The sequence below is a fragment of the Schistocerca nitens genome, chromosome 3, assembly GCF_023898315.1.
Source record: "Schistocerca nitens isolate TAMUIC-IGC-003100 chromosome 3, iqSchNite1.1, whole genome shotgun sequence".
NCBI classification, from domain to species: domain Eukaryota; kingdom Metazoa; phylum Arthropoda; class Insecta; order Orthoptera; family Acrididae; genus Schistocerca; species Schistocerca nitens.
The window spans coordinates 980,189,796-980,210,538 of NC_064616.1; the positions used below are offsets into that span (position 1 = coordinate 980,189,796).

At 43.0% G+C, this 20,743-nt stretch overlaps 1 protein-coding gene across 1 annotated transcript in view; it reads left to right on the forward strand.

Annotated features, from left to right (window-relative positions):
- LOC126249044 (aarF domain-containing kinase 1) overlaps positions 1–20,743 on the forward strand; it is a 123,883-nt gene that overhangs the window by 82,748 nt on the left and 20,392 nt on the right. The window contains exons 6-7 of the mRNA XM_049950671.1: positions 14,501–14,698; positions 19,255–19,397. Of these exons, the coding sequence (XP_049806628.1) occupies positions 14,501–14,698; positions 19,255–19,397 (341 nt within the window). The remainder of the gene's footprint in view (positions 1–14,500; positions 14,699–19,254; positions 19,398–20,743) is intronic.

Consider the following 20,743-nt stretch of genomic DNA (forward strand, 5'->3'; position numbering starts at 1 on the left):
TGCATTTCAGTACAATTTTCCATTGTTACAACCTCTCGATACACCACAGCATCATCTGCAAAAAGCCTCAGTGAACTTCCGATGTCATCCACAAGGTCATTTATGTATATTGTGAATATCAACGGTCCTATGACACTCCCCTGCGGCACACCTGAAATCACTATTACTTCGGAAGACTTCTCTCCATTGAGAATGACCTGCTGCATTCTGTTATCTAGGAAGTCTTCAATCCAATCACACAATTGGTCTGATAGTCCATATTCTCTTACTTTTGCTCGTTAAACGACTGTGGGGAACTGTACGAACACCTTGCGGAAGTCAAGAAACACGGCATCTACCTGTGAACCCGTGTCTATGGCCCTCTGAGTCTTATGGACGAATAGTGCGAGCTGGGTTTCACACGACCGTCTTTTTCGAAACCCATGCTGATTCCTACAGAGTAGATTTCTAGTCTCCAGGAACGTCATTAAACTTGAACATAATACGTGTTCCAAAATTTTTCAACTGATCAACGTTAGAGATATAGGTCTATAGTTCTGCACATCTGTTCGACGTCCCTTCTTGAAAACGGGGATGACCTGTGCCCTTTTCCAATCCTTTGGAGCGCTAAGCTCTTCCAGAGACCTACGGTACACCGCTGCAAGAAGGGCGGCAATTTCCTTCGCTTACTCTGTGTAAAATCGAACTGGTATCCCATCAGGTCCAGCAGCCTTTCCTCTTTTGAGTGATTTTAATTGTTTCTCTATCCCTCTGTTGTCTATTTCAGTATCTACCATTTTGTCATCTGTGCGACAATCTTGAGAAGGAACTACAGTGCAGTCTTCCTCTATGAAACATCTTTGGAAAAAGACATTTAGTATTTCGGCTTTTACTCTGTCATCCTCTGTTTCAGTACCATTTTGGTCACAGAGTGTCTGTACATTTTGTTTTGACCCACCTACCGCTTTGACATAAGACCAAAATTTCTTAGGATTTTCTGCCAAGTCAGTACATAGAACTTTACTTTCTATGAATTGATACAACTTTTGAAGCAGTCAAGCAAGCATGGCTTCATATTTCTTACGGATTGTATCAGAAACATTTCTAGCTCCAAATGAGAGTTTTTGTTGTTGTTGTTGTTGTTGTTGTTGTGTTAAAGTTCATAGGCCACTATAAACCTTTTGAATGTTTCAAACCCTTCTCCTGCCTTAGCATGCGACGACACAGGGTCTCTTCCACTTTCATTTTCACTTTTGTTTTTCATGTTTTCTCATTAGTCAGTTCCTTAACTCTGCATACTCTGATTGCCACATTATCATCTACAGTCACAAAGTTCTCAAAAGTGACAGCTTTCTCTGTTCCTATTATGAATGGCATGTTACTTGCCACGTAACAGTTTTGAATGTCAAATGATCTGTACACTCGTACAGAATTATTGCCTATTAATTCGTGGAACTCCTGCATTTCTTAACAGAGCTGTTCTATATTCGAGCTTAATGACACACATCATGCCCAGGTCCAGAGGTTGCAGACAGCTGGTGCAGTTGGGTGGCAGGAAAAAGACTTTTACATATCTTAGAAATGAAATATCTGGGGGATGTGCCACACATCTGTCAACAAACAGCAGCACTTCTCTTACAGCAATTTCCATTTTGGTATCAGTGTGCATTAATTGACCTGTAGTTATCTGGTCTACACTTTCACTCTCCCCATATTCTGCTTCATACACAACACCATGCTGCTATAGAAATTTATCAGTGCAGCCATGGGAGGCCTTGAAACTTTCAACCCATAACTGTAGTGCTGTTTGTAGCATCTTTCTCTTCAAAATAGTTCCGTTCATGATTTTATGGGGATATTTGCAGCATGTGCTTGTTGATACCAAGTTACTAAAACTTGCTCTGTTTCTTCGTAGGTCTACAATTACGTCCACATATGGTTTGAATTTCCACACTTCTCAGCAATTTCAATTATGGACTAATAGTTTTTTTCAGTGTTGAGGGTTGAGGGGGCCAGTTCATTTTTTTTTCATTCATCTGACTCATGAGGATTGTTCTCTATTTGTTTAATAATCAAAACTTTTTCTTGAATAGAAACCGTCTTCTGTGTCTCAGCCAGCTCTTCAAAATACGTTCTACTGCTGACCTACACTCTCCTCCAATTTACTGCACTGCACTATATCCACCATTTTTTGCTGCAGATGTTCACCATTTGTTTACACTAAAAACAAAATGCCACCAGTGAGGCAGACTGCTAGCACGATGCACGTCCCATCTCGTGTGACTTGGGTGCTGATGCTAATGTCATGACGCCGGGCCCAGCTTTTCAGAGCCTGTGCAAACCACAGAATGGACAGTGAAATGTCTACATCTTGTGGCTTAAATGTTATAAAGAGGGAAGTAATGGATTAGTGTTCCAGAAATGGCAAAATATTAGGATTACACGGAGGATACCGTGCTTAGGCAATGCATAGTAGAAAGGAAAATTTAGCATTTTGTATATAGGCTTCTGGTCAGGGCAGGATGGAGTGGCCATAACATGAGGAATACATTATATGGAGAGGATACTGCAGTGCCTGATATTCCAAATTATTATGCTGTGTTCATTTGGACGTGCTAGGCACTGCAGCAACTACAGTTGTTATGAAATACACAAAATGTATTCAGAGTTATGAATATAGACAACCATCAGCTGTGTAATGAAATGATGACAATGAAAATTTGTGCCAGATGACATAAAAAAGTTCTGGTCTGTCCATGAGTCGTGCTCAGATAGCCGAATGGTGAGGCGACCGCTTGTGATAAGCAGGAAATCCGGATTAAAATCCCAATCCAGCAGAAATTTTCATTGTCATCATTGCATTATAAAGTTTAAGTTTGTCCATATTCGCAATTGCAAATACATTTTGTTTATTATATGAAGAAACATTATAGACAGGTTTCACTGCATGGATACCGCAAAAGCAGGATCACACACTATTTCCACTAGTTGACTTTTAGCTACATATAACTTTTATATTACTTGTCACAGTTGTCATACTGTCCATTCCTGTGTCCTCTCAGCTGATTTCTTATTACTATAGTTCCTTCTTGGCTTCTTGGAGCTGTATGTCATAAGGTTGCCTAACTCTCTCTCTCTCTCTCTCTCTCTCTCTCTCTCTCCCTCCCTCCCTCCCTCCCCCTCCCTCTCCCTCTCCCTCCCTCTGCCCCCCCCCCTCCCAAACACAGCTGCCTTTTCCAGAACAATTTTAAAAGCAAAAGAAACTTCACACACATGTGGGGCAGCTCATTTCACAATGTATATACAGTAAAACTTCCTCAAAACGGAATCGCCTGGGACTAAAATAGTTTTCCACATAGGACAAGTTTCCAGACCACACAAAACTCACTGGGCTACGTAAAATTTGTCAAGTATCATGCACAAAAGTAAACTAAAAATTTTTAATTGTGCGTATACTGTGTTCATGTACCTTTACTCTAGCACAGTAGATGCTCATTTACTGTATATTGGACGATAGAATACTGGTTACACTAATTGATGAATAATGCGGAATTTCTATATTCTTACTCAAACTTTAAATTAGCTTATTATTGTATGTACATACATATTATTCCCATGCTTATGTGCTTTACATTTCGCTTTTTATGCCAAATATCAAGGAGGGAAACTTGTTTCAATTTCCTGTTCGACATATATATATATATATATATATATATATATATATATATATATATATATATATATATATATATATATATATATATATATATATATTTTCTAGGCAGTTTTTTGCACCATATAATAATAGTTCCAACAAGTTGGGAGAATTTGTGTGAGCTGCAACTTGCATAACATCTTTGGTGCATGCAACGGCTTCTTCAGGCATATTAATTTTTCTAAAGACATCATTTTGCTCCTCTTCTTCTTCCTGTTTTTTCATCATCTGTGTTGCAAATTTCTATTAAATCTGTTGCTGAAAAGAAAAAGTGGAGTGAGTTGACAGAATGTCATCATTTTGAATGTAATCATATGCAGTAAACAAAATGTTTCACGTTTTCGTTAATTCAGCAATTGCTGCTGCATTTTCTTGAACTTCAATGGCCACAGAAGCATCTTGTTCTTGGCCCCCAAACCCTGCTTTGTTGAAGCACTTGGTGACATTTTTGCGTTTTATTTTCTTTACTGTCAAGCCAATCCAATTTACTGCACCCAGGACAGAAACTGACCGTTCAAGAGCGCACACACCTTCGGCTTCTTCAATACTGAGAATGAGAGAGTGCATCAGTAATTGCCTATAATGACACTTGAATGTGTAAATAACCCCTGGTCCACGAGTTGTGGGAGGTTGGTTGAACCTGGAGGGAACCAAGCCAATTTCAAGTTTGATAACATTACTTTCGGGTGACAGGTTGCATTATCTAGGAAAAGGAGACCTTGGTGATTTCCTTTTTTCATTTTGTCATTGAAAGGGCCCAGCCATTCTTCCATAAGACTATTCATCATCCATCCATGCCTTTTTATTGCTTTTCCATGTGACTGGAAGCTTACTGACATCCATGTTTTTGAAACAACGTGGTTTTGCCACCTTCGCAATCATCAGTGGCTTCTCCATTTCACCTAACATGTTTCCACACAGCAGTACAGTGATCCTGTCCTTGGATATTTTGCCGCTGGTGCACTTTTCACCTTGAATTGCTAGCAACTTTGAAGGCAGCATGCCATAAAACAGCCCCCATTTCATCTGCAGTGAACACATCTTTCAGGTCATAATTCACAATTAAGTTGAACAGTATTGTGTTCCATTCTATTGCTACACTTTCCTGCATATCCTTAGCTTCCACCCACACTTCATTCCACATGATGTTGTGCCTAGCTTTGAAACTGTCCAGTCATCCTATGGCTGTCTTAAACTTCGTAATTCCAAGCTCTTTGGCGACTTTCAGAGCCTCACTCTGCAACATGAGTCCAAATAAATGAGAGTTCTTTGTCCGCACACTTACGAACCATTCCTTCACTATTTCGTTAATTACTTCATTTCCGGTCTTCTTTGCCTTCCTTTTCATCTGCTGTTCTTTCATCCATTCCCCCCCTACGGGTTCGGGGGTAAGAATAGGCCTGCGGTATTCCTGCCTGTCGTAAGAGGCGACTAAAAGGAGTCTCAAACGTTTCGGCCTTAATGTGATGGTCCCCTAAGGGGTTTGACCACTACCTTTCAAAATTTTCTGTTAGTGCGTACCATTTGGGGAAGGACGCCTTACATGGTGTATTATATATCCATCTTGCCCTAAGATCTGGCACACCCGATATTATCATGGAGTTGGACTTCCATCGAGCTTCCGGCCACATTGGCTGCAGTGTGTTCCGGGTAGCATACATTCCCTCCATTGTGCACTTCCACCTTTGCCCTCGTGATGTACACGGATCTTTCGACACCAGACATCCAGCACGGTAGCCAGTCCGTTGTGGTGGGGTTGTCATGTACCCTCTTGGTGGTAGCCCCCTGACTACACAGGGATCGCACTGCTGATGCCTGAGCTGCTACCTCCCCACGTATGCCGAGGAGTAGATGCCTATCCCTTTGGGGCATCGGGACTCCCGGCAAAGGCCATCCTGCCAGGTGGTCTTTGCTGCGGCTGGGTTGCGCCCATGGGGAGAGCCCCTGGTCGGAGTGGGTGGCATCAGGGCGGATGACCCGCAATGAAGCGTGGTACATCATCTCTCGCTGGTGGGCCTCCACCAGCAGTCTCTAAGCGATCGAGGTCTAACCTCAATGGGAAGAAATACGATCCGAGATCATTTCCCTCCCTGGCCACTCCATGGGAGGAACGCATGGCTAAAGACAGCAGTGGAGATTATTCACCCCGGTACCTTGTCTGTACGCGGGTTGATGGTGAATCTTTTATGCCAACCAAGCCTCAGTTTTTTGTGGAGCATTTAGAGGACAAGTTCGGGGAGGTGGAGGGCTTGTCCAAAAAAGCACTCTGGGTCAGTTCTCATCAAAACAGCATCCTCTGCCCAGTCACGGAGGTTGCTCACTTGCAACAAGTTGGGGGATGTTTCCGTCACCATCACTCCCCATAAAAGTTTAAACATGGTCCAGGGTATTATCTTCCACAGGGATCTTCTTCTACAGTCAGACGATGAACTACGCGCCATCCTAGAACGACGAGGTGTTCACTTCGTCCGGCGCGTCCATCGGGGTCCGAGGGATAATCAGGTGGCCACCGGTGCCTTCATCTTGGCCTTCGAGGGTGATGTCTTACCCGAAAAGGTCAAGGTGATGGTTTACCGATGTGATGTGAAACCATATATCCCTCTTCCGATGCGGTGTTTTAAATGCTGGAAGTTCAGCCACATGTCATCTCGCTGTACTTCCAGCATCACGTGTAGAGATTGTGGACGTCCTTCGCATCCCAATACTCCATGTGCCCTGCCTCCTATCTGTGTTAACCGCGGAGAACACCATTCCCCCTGCTCACCGGACTGTAGGATATTCCAGAAAGAAAGGAAGATAATGGAATATAAGACCCTGGACCGCCTGACCTACCCTGAGGCTAGGCGGAAATATGAGCGGTTACATCCTGTGCCAATGCCAACAAGTTATGCCGCTGCTGCAACACCGGTACGATCCACTTCCGTGTCGTCACGAACAGTTGCCTCTCAGCTATGTCAGGCTTCACTGGCCCCCTTGGTTGTGGGGGGCACTTCACTCCCTGTTGGTCCTGCTCCATCTACTTCAGGAGCAACACCCCCCAAACCATCGGGGACATCAGTTCCCCCTTCCCAGCCGGAGAAGCGTATGACTTCTTCGGCTTCTCTCACCCTTCACAAGTTCCGACCAGTGGAAACGCTGAGACCCGCAAGTGGCTGAAACAACCACCAGTCCCTGGTCATAGGGCCTCGCGGTTGTCGTCCGTCCCTGAGACTGACCCAGTGAAGCCCATGAAGCCTGAACCACAAGAAGGCACAGCGGGAGAAGCCGAAAAAGAAGAAAGTCGCCAAGACCAACGACATTGCGGTGGCACCCATCCCACCGCTTCCTACAAGCTCTGCGTCTGAGGACGAGGTCGAGATTCTGGCGTCTGCTGAAGACCTGGATCTCGCCGGTCCCTCAGACTCGTGCAGGTTCTGAATCGGTGGCAGCGAGTGAACAAGCGGCGTAAATTGCCTTCCTAGTCCCTTCACGTCTTCTCAGCCATGGACAATTTCATACTCCAGTGGAACTGCGGCAGTTTTTTCCACCATCTAGCTGAGCTCCGACAACTTATCAGCCTTCACCCTTTCTTCTGCATTGCTATTCAGGAAACTTGGTTTCCAGCAATGCGAACCCCCGCCCTCCGTGGCTATCGGGGTTTTTATAAGAACCAGGCAGCTTATGAAAGGGTGTCTGGTGGCGTCTGCATATATGTCCTTAACTCTCTTCACAGCGAGTCTGTCCCTCTACAAACACATTTAGAAGCTGTCGCTGTTCGGGTGTGGACGCCACAGGCTGTTACCGTCTGCAGTCTTTACCTTCCACTGGATGATGATGTTGCGCAGCATGTCCTGGCTGCGCTGATAGCCCAATTGCCGCCCCCTTTCCTGTTACTGGGCGACTTCAACACCCGTAACCCTCTGTGGGGTGGGTCGGTGGAAACAGGTCGAGGCGTCACCATTGAGCATTTATTGGCACAGCTCGATCTTTCGCTTTTAAATGATGGCTCCTTCACACACTTCAGCGTGGCGCATGGCACATACTCCGCCATCGACTTTTCGATTTGCAGCCCTAGCCTCTTACCATCTGTTGACTGGAGTGTGCATGACGACCTGTGTGGTAGTGACCACTTTCCGATCTTTCTGTCACTGCCACAGTGTCAGTCTTCTGGGCGGCCTTGCAGGTGGGCCATGAATAAGGCTGACTGGGACTTGTTTTCCTCCACTGCTGCTATTGAGCCTTTACTACAGCTCTACTGGCATTGCAGCTGCTGAACGTCAGCTACAGGGTGCTATCCGTAAGGCCCAGTCTTGGGCTGTAGCGCATGGGTTTCAGTTTTCGGCTGCCAAGACCCGCATTATGCATTTCTGCCGGCGACGCACTGTCCACCCGGAGCCGCGGCTTTATCTTGATGGCGAACTTCTTGCTATGGTTGAGACGCATAGGTTTTTTGGGTGTAGTTTTTGATGCCCGGTTGACTTGGCTGCCTCATATTCGGCAGCTTAAACAGATGTGTTGGCGGCATCTAAATGCTCTGCGATGCCTTAGCCATACCAGGTGGGGCGCTGACCGATCTACTCTCCTACGGCTCTACCAGGCGTTGATCCAGTCGCGTCTGGATTATGGGAGCCTGGCTTATGGCTCAGCATCCCCATCTGCGTTGCGGGTGCTGGACCCAATACTACACAGCAGGATCAGACTTGCCACTGGTGCCTTCAGCACCAGCCCTGTGGACAGCATACTTGTGGAGGCAGGTGTCCCTCGACTGCGATTGAGGCGCCAGTATTTACTGGCTGCTTATGCTGCCCATGTTTTCAGCTTGCCCGGGCATCCAAACTATCGTCTCCTGTTCCCACAATCGGTCGTCCATCTGCCAGAACGTCGGCCCCAGTCAGGTTGTACGATCGCAGTCCGCGTCAAAGAGCTTCTCTCTGGGCTTAGGGTTTTCACTGTTCCACCTCCTTTCCGGGCCACTTTGCAGACACCCCCATGGTGTGTTCCTCGCCCTTGCCTTCGGCTCGACTTGGCACAGGGCTCGAAGGACTCAGTCCCTCCAGAGGCCTTCCGCCGCCACTTTTATTCCATCCTGGCCACGTATCAGGGCTCTGGCGTTGTATACACTGACGGTTCGATTGTTGCTGGTCGTGTCGGTTATGCGCTAACTCTAGGGGACCATTCCGAACAACGTTCCTTGCTGGATGGCTGCAGCGTTTACACTGCTGAGCTGGTCGCCATCTTTCGTGCCCTAGAGTATATCCGCTCCTGCTCAGGTGAGTCCTTCGTTATCTGTAGCGATTCCCTGAGCGGTTTACGAGCTCTCGACCAGTGTTTCCCTCATTCTCGTCTGGTGATGGCTCTCCATGAGTCCCTTCATACTCTTGCACGTAGCGGCCGCTCTGTGGTCTTTGTGTGGACCCCCGGCTATGTTGGGATACCCGGCAATGAGAATGTTGACCGCCTGGCGAAAGAGGCCACTAGTCAACCACCTCTGGAGATTGGCCTCCCGGCGACTGATTTGCGGGCACTATTACGCCGCAAAGTTTTCGATTTATGGGACACTGAATGGCGCAACCTGCCCGTGCCAAACAAACTCCGTCGTACCAAGGAGACGACGACTGTTTGGCGGTCATCCATGCGAGCCACCCGCAGGGACTCAGTCGTCCTTTGTCGGCTCCGCATTGGCCACACCCGACTGACGCACAGTTATTTACTGTGTCGTGAGGATCCACCTCTTTGTCGTTGTGGGGCGTCCTTGACAGTGGTCCATATTCTGTTGGAGTGCACCCTTTTAACTATGCTCAGGCAGACTTTTGCGCTGCCTGATACGCTCCCTGCGCTTTTAACTGACGACTCTGCCATAGCGGACTTAGTTTTGCGTTTTATTCGGGCAGGGGGATTTTATCGCTTAATGTAAATGTGTGTGTTTTTGTGTTGATTCTGGCTTATGGCCTACGATTTTAGTCTGCTTTTTTAATGTGTTTCTCGGTGGTTGGCTTTTCCCTTTTTTCTCTATGGTCGGCCAACCACCGTCACACTCGGTGTGATTTTAATTTGTTTTGTCTGTTCTTTGTTGGAGTATTTCTAGTCCTGTGTCGTCTGCCGTCATTCCTGTTGTTCGTTTTTCTTTTTTTTTCTTTTCGGAACAAGGGACCGATGACCGTAGCAGTCTGGTCCCTTTAATCCCACAAACCAGCCAACCAACCCCTTTCATCCATTCATCCCAAATCTTACCCCTGGTTCTTAAAGCCTCAAAATTTGTGTTTTACCGCATTGAAATGTAACATAATTTCACGCACAAAGGGTTTGTCTTTCTCACTCACCTCAGTTACATTAATCTTTTTGGTAAGTGTTAACGACACATACGATTTGCTTGACACCATGTTACTGTATCTCTTAAAGTGCTACCAGTCAATTGAAACTGGCAGAAAATAATGACCTTACTGTGTAAAACCATTGGTTAACGGAACAATAATCACCTCTTTCACTGTGCACATTGCAGCAGTGTGTTGGTAGATGCGCAACAGTGTTCCTGTATGCACCAGCATGTGTCAATAATAAGCAAAACGAGACAGCCAACAAACTGAGCACTGGCAAACGAACCGTTTCCTTTGATGTACTGTACCAACACTGAGCATAACTTATTCGTTGTTGCCCAGAGCTGCATGTGTTTAGGTTCACACCAGCAGCTCCACACAGCGCTGGACTTCTTTCCTTGGTCTTGCACCTCTTAACAGAGGTGTTAAAAGTAACGTCCTTGTAGAGTCATTAATACGTAAGTAATTAATTATTAAGTATGTTCTAAGATTTGATTTCCGCATTAGGCACGTTCCGCTTTATACAAAGAAATCGGCATATAAAAGTGCACTGAATGTGTTGGGACTGAAATACTTGTATGTTTTGGGCAGATTTCCAAATTGTACATGTGCCGATTTGAGCAAGTTTTACTGTATTAGAAAATTGACACCCTCTGTAGTTGCATGTTCAGTTTATCATGACTTCCATGCTAAAATCTACGGTTCAGTTCCCAGTACTGCCAGAGATTTTTCTCTGATGGGGCAAATGGAAGTGTGTGCTCAGCCACATTACACTATCTAAGGAACTGCTTGAATGAGAATATCATAATGCAACTGGTTGGTTTCATGTGGTGCTCTGAGTCCGACAGAGGACTCTCTGATCTTAAAATTAAACGACATTAAAACAAAGATCAATACAAGAATGCAACAAATGATTTTGTAAAATCTGAAAGAAATTTATACAGGAGTTTCGAAGTGGTAGTTGTAAAAGCTGCTAACAGATGGTACTGTATGCTATACAACTTGTATCAGTAAGCATGAACAAACTTGCCCACTGTAAGCAGTCTTTACAGTCACACCAGTCTTCAAAATGTCCAACACTCACAGTAGATAGGTTGAGTGTATGAACAGTGAAATTTGCCATCACATCTGGTAGTGCCTCAACAGAAACGGGTTCCTTCACTACACAGATGGACATTTCAAGCTCGTCCAGCAGGACAGAACTGTTCCAGCAGTGTGTGTCATTCAATGTGCCTCACAAAAAATTGTCACAAGGAGTTGGATTGGATGAACATGAAGACCAGTCATGCCTGTGCCAGCAAATGTAGGAAAATCCAATGCAGTGACTGTCCCCACAGTATTTATCAAGAAAGCAAAACATGCATTCCATGCGATGTGATCGGGCCCCATCTTGCATGAACCACTCAGTGCCTGGTCCATCCTCCAACAAGTGCTTTGTGGTGACAAACTGTTCCAAAATTACAATGTGGCATTAACTAGTTATTGATTCTTGTATAAAGAAAGGGCTGCTAGTGCTTCTGCTGCACACCACTGCCCAAACCATTACTCTGGTCAAATGCAGTGGTTTAATTTCACACAAATCATGTTCGGAAACTATCCCTTGCTGCCATAATAATGAATGTTAACCTGTGGTATTGCATTACCAGAAACACATGTTGTTCAGTGGAATGATTTCAGTCTCTTTAGTGCACTAACCTCCTTTCACCCCAGGTCTACAATATTTCTTATTTCTGAACTGGGGCAAAAACTTCATAGTGGCACCCCCTCCCCCCTCGAGTGTTTCAGGTGTATACGAGTATAAAACATATATGTTCGAGGAAATGTAAGAAATGTTATTTGGTTGTAAGTATGCCAAAGTGCAATGTATTTTTCTCTGTGGAGTTCAAATGTGCGGATTTTGTAATGGAAGTCTTCAAACCTGTATTCAGGACAGTGAAAATTAAAATGTCCTGTGTTGCCTCTTCTGCTCCAAGTCATCCTGTTTGCCATCCTACCCCCTTAAAAACTCACAGTTAATACTGGGTGGGATTATTTGTGACTGGGAGAATAATAACTCTTCAAAAAGTTTACACTGTTCATTGCCTATTAGCTAATAACTTCGTCTTTTGTGCAACATAAAACTAAATATAGGAAACATAAAACCAGTAAAGAAAACGGACAAGCAAGACAGTACGGCGTACATTTCTTCAGTCCTTAGGAAGTAGCATTATTTTTCTCTATAATCTTGCTACAGCTTTATATGGCGTGCTTTCCTTTCTGCAAAAAAATATATTACCTCACCAAAGTTTCTAAAACGTTTTACTACATGAAAAAGCTGTTAAAACATATAGTGCTAAAGACTGGTGTGGTTTCTCAATTTGATTAAATCTATTTTGTTACTGTCTGGTAGATAAAACAAAATAGGCCTTTCTAATATTGCAGCAATTTTAACACACGCCAAATAAGCGAGACAGTTTTGGCAGAAGCGGTAGTTTTTATGTACCTCATTTATATAAACAACATGACACAATAAAATTCATGATGTACCAGTATCAAATGCCCATTAGACCTACTGCAAGCAAAAAGTTAGGAAATAGTTTCATACTTCATTCATATGCTCCAGTTTCTCAAGCACGAGACTGAAAAGTAGTAGTATGAAATTTTATATATAAATTTGGAATTGCCACATTCTTCCATGTAATTATTATGATGTCCCTCCCTGTTCCTTCTCCTTCCTTGTTCTAAAATCAATCTTGTCATCACCAATTCTGTAACTATCCCTGCTATTGTCAAAACTTATTCTCTGTTTAACTTCACTAACCCTGCCAGAATCAAGAGTTTAATTATCCCGCATGTACTCACCAGTTAGGCATTATCACGTGTTTTCTGCGCTGTTCAGCGAATAGAACTCCAGGGGCTTCTAACCGCGGACTGTACAACTGGCCCTTAGGAATTTAGCGATCTGGCAAAAAATACGTAATCTTCCTTACCTGTTATTCATCTTAGTCATTTATTTCCTCTCTCGTAGTCTGAATCCATGGATTTTGTTAATAATTATTAATCATTCGCACACCCAAGCATCCATGTAAACAGCGATTGGCACTCACCCCATCCCCTTTTGTCTGCGGGAAAGTTTTTTTTAATGCGATGGGGATTCCCCTAGCAGAGACATCACGTAAACTATGAACGCATTCTAAAATCAACCTATGGTTTCTTCAGAAATGAACTTAGAATGTGTTCAAAAATCAACAGGGGAGTGTTTCAAAATCATACGAATAATCACTAGACCAATGTGCACTAGATGCTAGGCGCTTTGAGAAACAAGGTTTTATCTTCAAGAATATGAATCTGGCACCCCTGAAACTGCTGCCCATGGAAGATACACTGGTTTGCCACCCTCCCCCCCCCCCCCCAACCCCCACCCCCTCCCCCTCCCACTCCCATACATTCGGGCCTGCCTCCTTTCATGTTTAAATGATGGAACTGATTGCTCTGGGCTTTAGAGTACTATTCAAAACCATTTCATATTGGGATTACAGTGGCATCAGTAAACAGCTTTTGAAGCTACTATTTTGAAACTTCAGTATTAAATTCTTACACTTTTCACAATAAACATACTGCCTGTTGCAGTCTTCTATCAATCTTTGTTTTAATGTTGATTAATTTTAAAACTGGGGAATCTCTTCTTGGATACCCTGTTCCAATTACATATAATGCTGTTGTGACCATGCTACTTGCACAAGCTGTGTGTTTTGAAAATGCAACTGTTTTTTGTTTGAGGTATTTTTATGTGTGATACAGAATCAGAAAAACACTTTCTTCTTGTATCAACATACCATACATTTGATGTGGGTATGTGGGGTGGTTGAAAGTGTGAATAATTAGTAGTTGCGTGTCTTGAAAACTGAAGCATTTATTGATCAATAGAAGACCACTGCTTAGAGCACCTGAAGAATTTGACTGGGTGAGTTTTATCAAAGTACTGTGTATAAAATGCAGTCCTCACTTGGTTATAAACCTGCAAACATACCATGAAAAGCATTTGTTGCAGCCTTCAAGAGCATGTGGGAGATCAGTATTTCCTACCAATTTATCTGTTTCTTCAACAAAAGTGATACATTTGTGAGAAAAATTCTAAGGAAAACAAAAGCTGGAAAGCATGCAATGGCGCAGTAAGTCACCACGGTTCTTCTAGGTTCACTACTGCAGTTCTGGAAACTGTACACTAATGATAGCATGTGGCAGGGAGCTGGTATCCAAATGTTAACACATTGCTCTTGTATTTTGGTTTGAAAATTAGCACTTGTTGCCAATATGCAGGTGCAGTGCTTTGAAAGGATTTTCATGATCAGAGTATTAATTGTATCTGAGCCTTGAAATGTTAATGACAAATAATTTTTCAGTTCCTCTGATGCACATCTACAGCTTCCTTCACTTTTAAGTGTCAGTGGGTTTTGTTTATTTCACCTTTTACACATTAATGCTCTTAGTGTTGTTGCTGATGAGTTTTTATGTTGTTCACATTAATTTCCAGACATTGAGTCCTGAATTCTGCCTAGAGTATGCAAAACTATGGCTTGCAATTCTAAATGTAGACATGAAAGGCATAAAAGAACAATGTGAAGTTCTTGGTGTTAGAGACATGTATGGCCTATGTGTTTGCATGGTCACCGGCAGGACATGGGAGTCAATACAGAGTGGGCTGGAAAAGAAGAATTACACAAAAAGTGAGGTATGTTGTTGTTGTTGTTGTTGTTGTGCATCTGTAATGTTATCCTGTTAACAAGAAATATCCTATAGGACTCTCATTTTAGGATTTTTTTGTTTTTAGATTTCTTACTTGTAAAAACAGTGTATAATATACAGGTCAATAAATGAGTGGTGTTTAGTTATTTAGTTGTGTATAAATTATATAGATTTATATCTGTATCATATTAACTTCCAAAGAAAAAGGTGTTTCACTCATATATAGAATGTATACTGTGCATTAAGGCATCTTAATTATTGTTAGTAATGTTGCTACAGTATAACCCCACTTTCATGTTCCCAGAATCAACATTTTCTCACCATTTACAACATTTTTTATCACTACTGTCAAATTTCCTATGTCCACAATGTTAATTCGCACCCAGTTTTGCCGTAACATACTTATAATTATCCTGCGATTTATGTTTTATGAAAAAATGTTCGTGGAGAAAAAACTGACGTAATTGAGATTAAATGATGCTGTGAAGGCATTGGCCATTAAGTAGTGTTTACAAATATTAGATGGTTAAATGTCTTGACACCAGTGTGCTCTGTTCAGCACATCTGAACAGTCAAGGAGTAAAAGTTGGAACAATTCATGCAGTACCTTGTGACGAAGCAAACTGGGATAATTTTACTTCCCTTCTTGTTTTGCCATCTGCCTCCTTAAATTCGTTTTTCTCAATTTCAATTAATTACCATTAACATATGTGAGTATAATCAGCATTTTTATAAAAGAGAAAGGTTGGCCCTTAGTCTTAAAGAATATAACACCAGATCTAATTTTGTGCTTAGTTTTATGTCTGTAATTGATATTCTAATTTATTTCAACTATTCCTAGTTAGTATCTTTTGCTATAAGATGAAATCAGTAATTGTTTCATTACTACAATTATATTGTTATCATATAAACAAATGTAAATTCTGTACTAATTATAAACGTTTGGAGGAACAACTAATAGTATTCTTAAAGGATCTATTTGGCTCTATTTGAAAACGTGTTAGCAAATCCAGCCCTTATTTAATTCCAAAGTAATTAACAGTTTTGTCAAAAGTATTGTTTGCGTAACAATATTTGTTAATTTCATCATTTAAACAAATAATTCGGGCTAACTCTCGTAGTAGAAGAAACTGTTAAAAAGAACCAATTTTTTGATGTATTCAGTTAATTTAATGAACTAAGTTTTAATTGTACTTTCTGTAATTTTAACTTTGAACAGTGTGTGGTTTCGCCCCCCTATTATTGTGAGGATATATAAAGGCCCAATTTTTGGTCACGAGACAGTCAGCCCACAGCAGTTTCAGACGCGGAGCCTGTGTTGGTTAGAACGACAACAATGCATCAACTTAACAATGAAATAAGTGTTACACGATTAGGCCATGTGTTTAAACAATGACAGTGTCTGCTCCATACTTAACTTTCTGAATTTTGTGGTTAGGTTTTTACTGCTCGTCGATGTTTAATAGTAAACTATTGTAGCAGTATGTGGAGGTTTGCCTGAAGACTATTAATGAGACTTATGGAAAGTCTTAACAACAGTGCACTGGCAATATGTAACTGTATATTATTCGAGGAGTGTGTGTGTGTGTGTGTGTGTGTGTGTGTGTGTGTGTGTGTGTGTGTGTGTGTGTGTGTGTGTGTGCACAGTGAAACTAAAAGACTGTGAAACACAACTGTGCATCTGTCGGCTACATTATCTACAATAGACAGTAGTTGCACTTCGACCCCCCCCCCTGCCCCCTCCTCTTTCCCCCCCCCCCTCCAGCGAATACGTCAACACTGAGGACAACAAACGAAGAGACAAAGTAGGTGAACAGGCAAACCTCCTGCCACTGTCAAGCTCTACTCGGCGTGGTGGCTGATGAGAGTAATTAGGTTCATTAAAATAAAGATATCATGACCAATTACAACCATTTCCAAACTGTCTCTAGTGTGCATGTGTAGCTTTGTGTTTTTTGTGATTGTCATGACATCTTTGTGAAATCAGATTTAGTGCATTTCATCATTTGGTCTCTTGTAACACCAGTTGACACCTTTGCTGACTTTGCAGTGTTCCAATGTTTTTGGTTGAAGCCTAGCACCAATTACGTATTTGTTCAAGCTTAGCAAGATGTGTTTCAATAATTTATTGTCATTACCAAGTTCAATATTTACGTGTGTATTTTTTGTGAAGTTTCACAAACAGTGTGTTTGATAGGTTGCGTATGTGTGGTTTTATATGTAATTGAGGAGCCACAGTACCTGATAACCTCAAAAAGGTGACTACAGTGCAAGAGACACAGAACAACACATATGCAAACAGCACACAAAATACTTAGGTTAATATTTGCACTTGACAATGAGAAAAATCACGCTAAGCATGAAAAAATACGTAACTGGTGCAGTGTTTCATTATTTAAATAGTGAACGACATTTGTACTTCCTAGGCAATTACCAGTTCCAGTTACACCAGTGGTTTTTATTAGATAATAAACCTCTCTCAGACAATAAACAATTCCCTGACAAGTATTTGGGTGCCTGTTATGTACATATATCATTCATAAAGTGCAAAAATGCAAAGGGGGCTTTTATATGTAACTTTTTCTGCTTAAAACGTTATTTCCCACGTTTTACGCCATTTTCTAAAAGTCCCTCAAAAAGCGTAAACCCAGGGTTTCACTAAATTTTTTTAGATATTTGACATTTCCTAATGTTAAGCTTGCTTTTAAATGGGTTAAATGGCTCTGAGCACTATGGGACTTAATATCAGAGGTCATCAGTCCCCTAGAACTTAGAACTACTTAAACCTAACTAACCTAAGGATGCGCACACACCCATGCCCGAGGCAGGATTTGAACCTGTGACCGTAGCGGTCGCACTGTTCCAGACTGAAGCGCCTTGAACCGCTCGGCGACACCAGCCGGCCCTTGTTTTTAAATTTAATTTTATTTGTCTGAGGTACATCATCAGCTTGCAATTTTCTTTTCTTTGCAGTAACCTGGTAAGAGTTCTGATTGCTAGATAAATACATGTCTTACAGGGAAGATATTATTCAATAAGATTATGAAAAGGATGGATTGCTACTCACCCTGTAGAACAGATGTTGAGTCGTGTACAGGCACAGTGAAAAGACTGCTATACATTTAAGCTTTCGGTCAGAAAGTCTTCTTCCAGAGTAGGAAACACAAACATTCACGCAAACACAACTCTCTCACATGACCACCATTTCTGGCCACTGTGCCCAGACGGCAACTGTGCCTGCGCCCGATAGCAACAGCAATCTGGTATGGATCATAGAGGTAAGAATGAGGCATGATATGAGATGAGATGAGGAGAGGGAGAGGTAGTGGGGTAGAAGTGAGGGAAGGTGTAGCACTGCTTGTGGGTGCATACAGGGACATGGTGGGGACAAGTTAGGGCTGCTAGGTGTAGTTGTGAGGTTGGGGGGAGGGCAAAAGGGTGAAATAGAAATAGAGAAAGGGAAAGAGACTACCGAGTCATTAGCAGAATAGAAGGCTGTATAGTGCTGGAGTGTGAGCAGGGACTGATCCTTCATACCAACACCAGCTTTTCTGAATTGTGCAGGTGGGATCTGCCCCTGCACTGTATCCTACATTCCCATAACCCTCGTCACCTCAACCTGAGTTTGTCCTTCCCGTCCACTTATCTATCCCCTTTCTTTCTCCCACTCCATTACTAGACAGCCCTCTATTCCCCCGACGTGCCCACTCTTTCCCTTTCTCTATCTCTACTTCTCTTATTTCCTGCTCCCTCACCCCTTTGCCTCAACCTCCCAACTGCACCTAGCAGCCCTACTCTGTCCCCACCGTCCCTGCACACTCCCACAAGCAGCAATAAACCTCCCCCCAACCCTGTCCAACTACCCGTCTTCCTCCTCGCCCCGTGTCGCCTCCTAATCCCCACTACCCACACCATATTACTGTTCTCATTAGGTGCAAATGCAGTTGCAGTTAGCAATCTGGCCACTGCAGCCTGAGACTGTGTGTGTGTGTGTGTGTGTGTGTGTGTGTGTGTGTGTGTGTGTGTGTGTGTGTGTGTGTTTTGGGGTCTTCTTTCAAAGAAAGCCTTTTGGCTGAAAGCTTAAATGTGTAACAGTCTCCGTTGTGCCTTTTTGTGATTCAGTGTCTCCTCTGTGTGGTGAGTAGCAATCTGTCATTTTCCTAATATTACTGTTATTCCATCATGGACTGTCCTGTTTTTCAGGGAAGATGATGCCTTTGATGTGTTAGAGTTTTTGTTTAGCCACTCCTGACAATCACTTAGTGAAGCATCTTTGTCCTGTCAGTGCCAGTGGTTCACTTGTGTAAGTGGTAACTCACATTTTCAGCATAGCATTTGCCCCAACATGAGGTCTGTCAGATAGTAAGACCTCCAGTATCCTAGGATACAGTTATTTACTGTAAAACATTTTTTGAACATGCAGAGCATTTTTTGCAGAGTTGCAAAATAATGTTACAGAGTTATTACTTTTGCTGTAATTAAATAGTTGATTTTTTCTGAACAGGAACATCCTAAAATATATTTTACATTTATTTGTTGCAGAAGGAAAAGTTTCAAGAAGAAATACCAAAATGGTTGCCACAGATAACAGAAGTACTTGGGAAAGTAAACCGTGAAATGCTCCTAATATTCAAGAGCAATGATTTACTAAGAGGCATTGAACACACTCTTGGAACAGAATCAAGGTATACATATAATGAAGGGTTTTCACTGCATTTAAATAAGTTTGAAATTTCATTAATTAAAACTTTCGGTCGGAATTGCCATGGTCCATATATAAAACTGCTTCTCCTTCCTGACGTTTCATTGCCTACTGCGGGCAACATCTTCTGAGGTCGCCGACTCACCTCAGATGATGTTGCCCGCAGTAGGCAACGAAACGTCAGGAAGGAGAAGCGGTTTTATATATGGACCACGGCAATTCAGCCCGGAAGTTTTAATTAATGAAGACGCCGGCCGTGAAAGCTTACATTTTATGATAAGTTTGAAATTTGTCTCTGAGTATGATAAACAGGCAAGTCTATTATGCCACTGCTGATAACCAGAGTAACCACAGTGTGCAGCATGGACAACTACTACACAGCTGAGTGTATCCCAGAAGATCCTGGTTAAGTTGTTCCAGGTTTTTTGAGCTACAGTACTTGCAGTGCATATCCCACAGTGTGTCAAGTATGTGCAATACAAAAGTCATGGTTTTTGTAAGGATAGTCAAGGCACCAGTGAATGGCTGTATACCTACATCAGATGTTTGTCTTCAAAGAACATTCTTTCAAAATATGCCTAAGACAGTTCCACCCTCTCCTCTCCCACTCTTGGAGTCCTTGTTTTGTTGGCCCCGCTATCCTCCTGGTTATGTTGGCTTTGCGATTTGGTTTTGTTGTGTAATTACCTCATCCTTTTGGCATTCTTTGGTCCACCTCTGGGGTTTGACCTCCATTACTAAATTTCTGTTCCATAGAGTGAGCCATTTGGGGAAGAGCACCTTACCTAGTGTCTCTGGCGTGTGCCCTCCTCATTCCTTCCATCTTTTCCTTTACGTCGTTGTCTGATGCTAGGGCCCATACCCAGCACAGTAGCCAGCATGTGAGGTGGGGACACTATGTGGGTTTGGTTGAGCCCCCTGAACACAAAGGGATCACACTTCTGATACCTGAGCTGTGACCACCTTATGTAAGCCTAGAAGTGGTTGCTTGTCATCGTGGAGCATTGGAACTCGCGGAACTGGCCGCCGTGCCAGATGGCCCTTGCTGTGGCTGAGTGGCGCTCTTGGGGAGAGCCCCTGAATGGAGTGGGTGGTATCAGGGCGGATGCTATGCAAATGAAAAGCATACGGGTCCCGAACTCTGGCCATTCTTCTACAGCCGTCTCTCTGAATGAGGAGGATTCCTTTCATGCTGCTTCTTCTGCCCCTTCAGCCTTTCCTTCCATGGCTACCCCCTGGGAGGAGGGTCAGGCTCGTAGGCAAAACCTTTCCCCGCTATCTGGTTTGCACGTGAACTGATGGGGATACGTTCACCACTACCAAACCTTT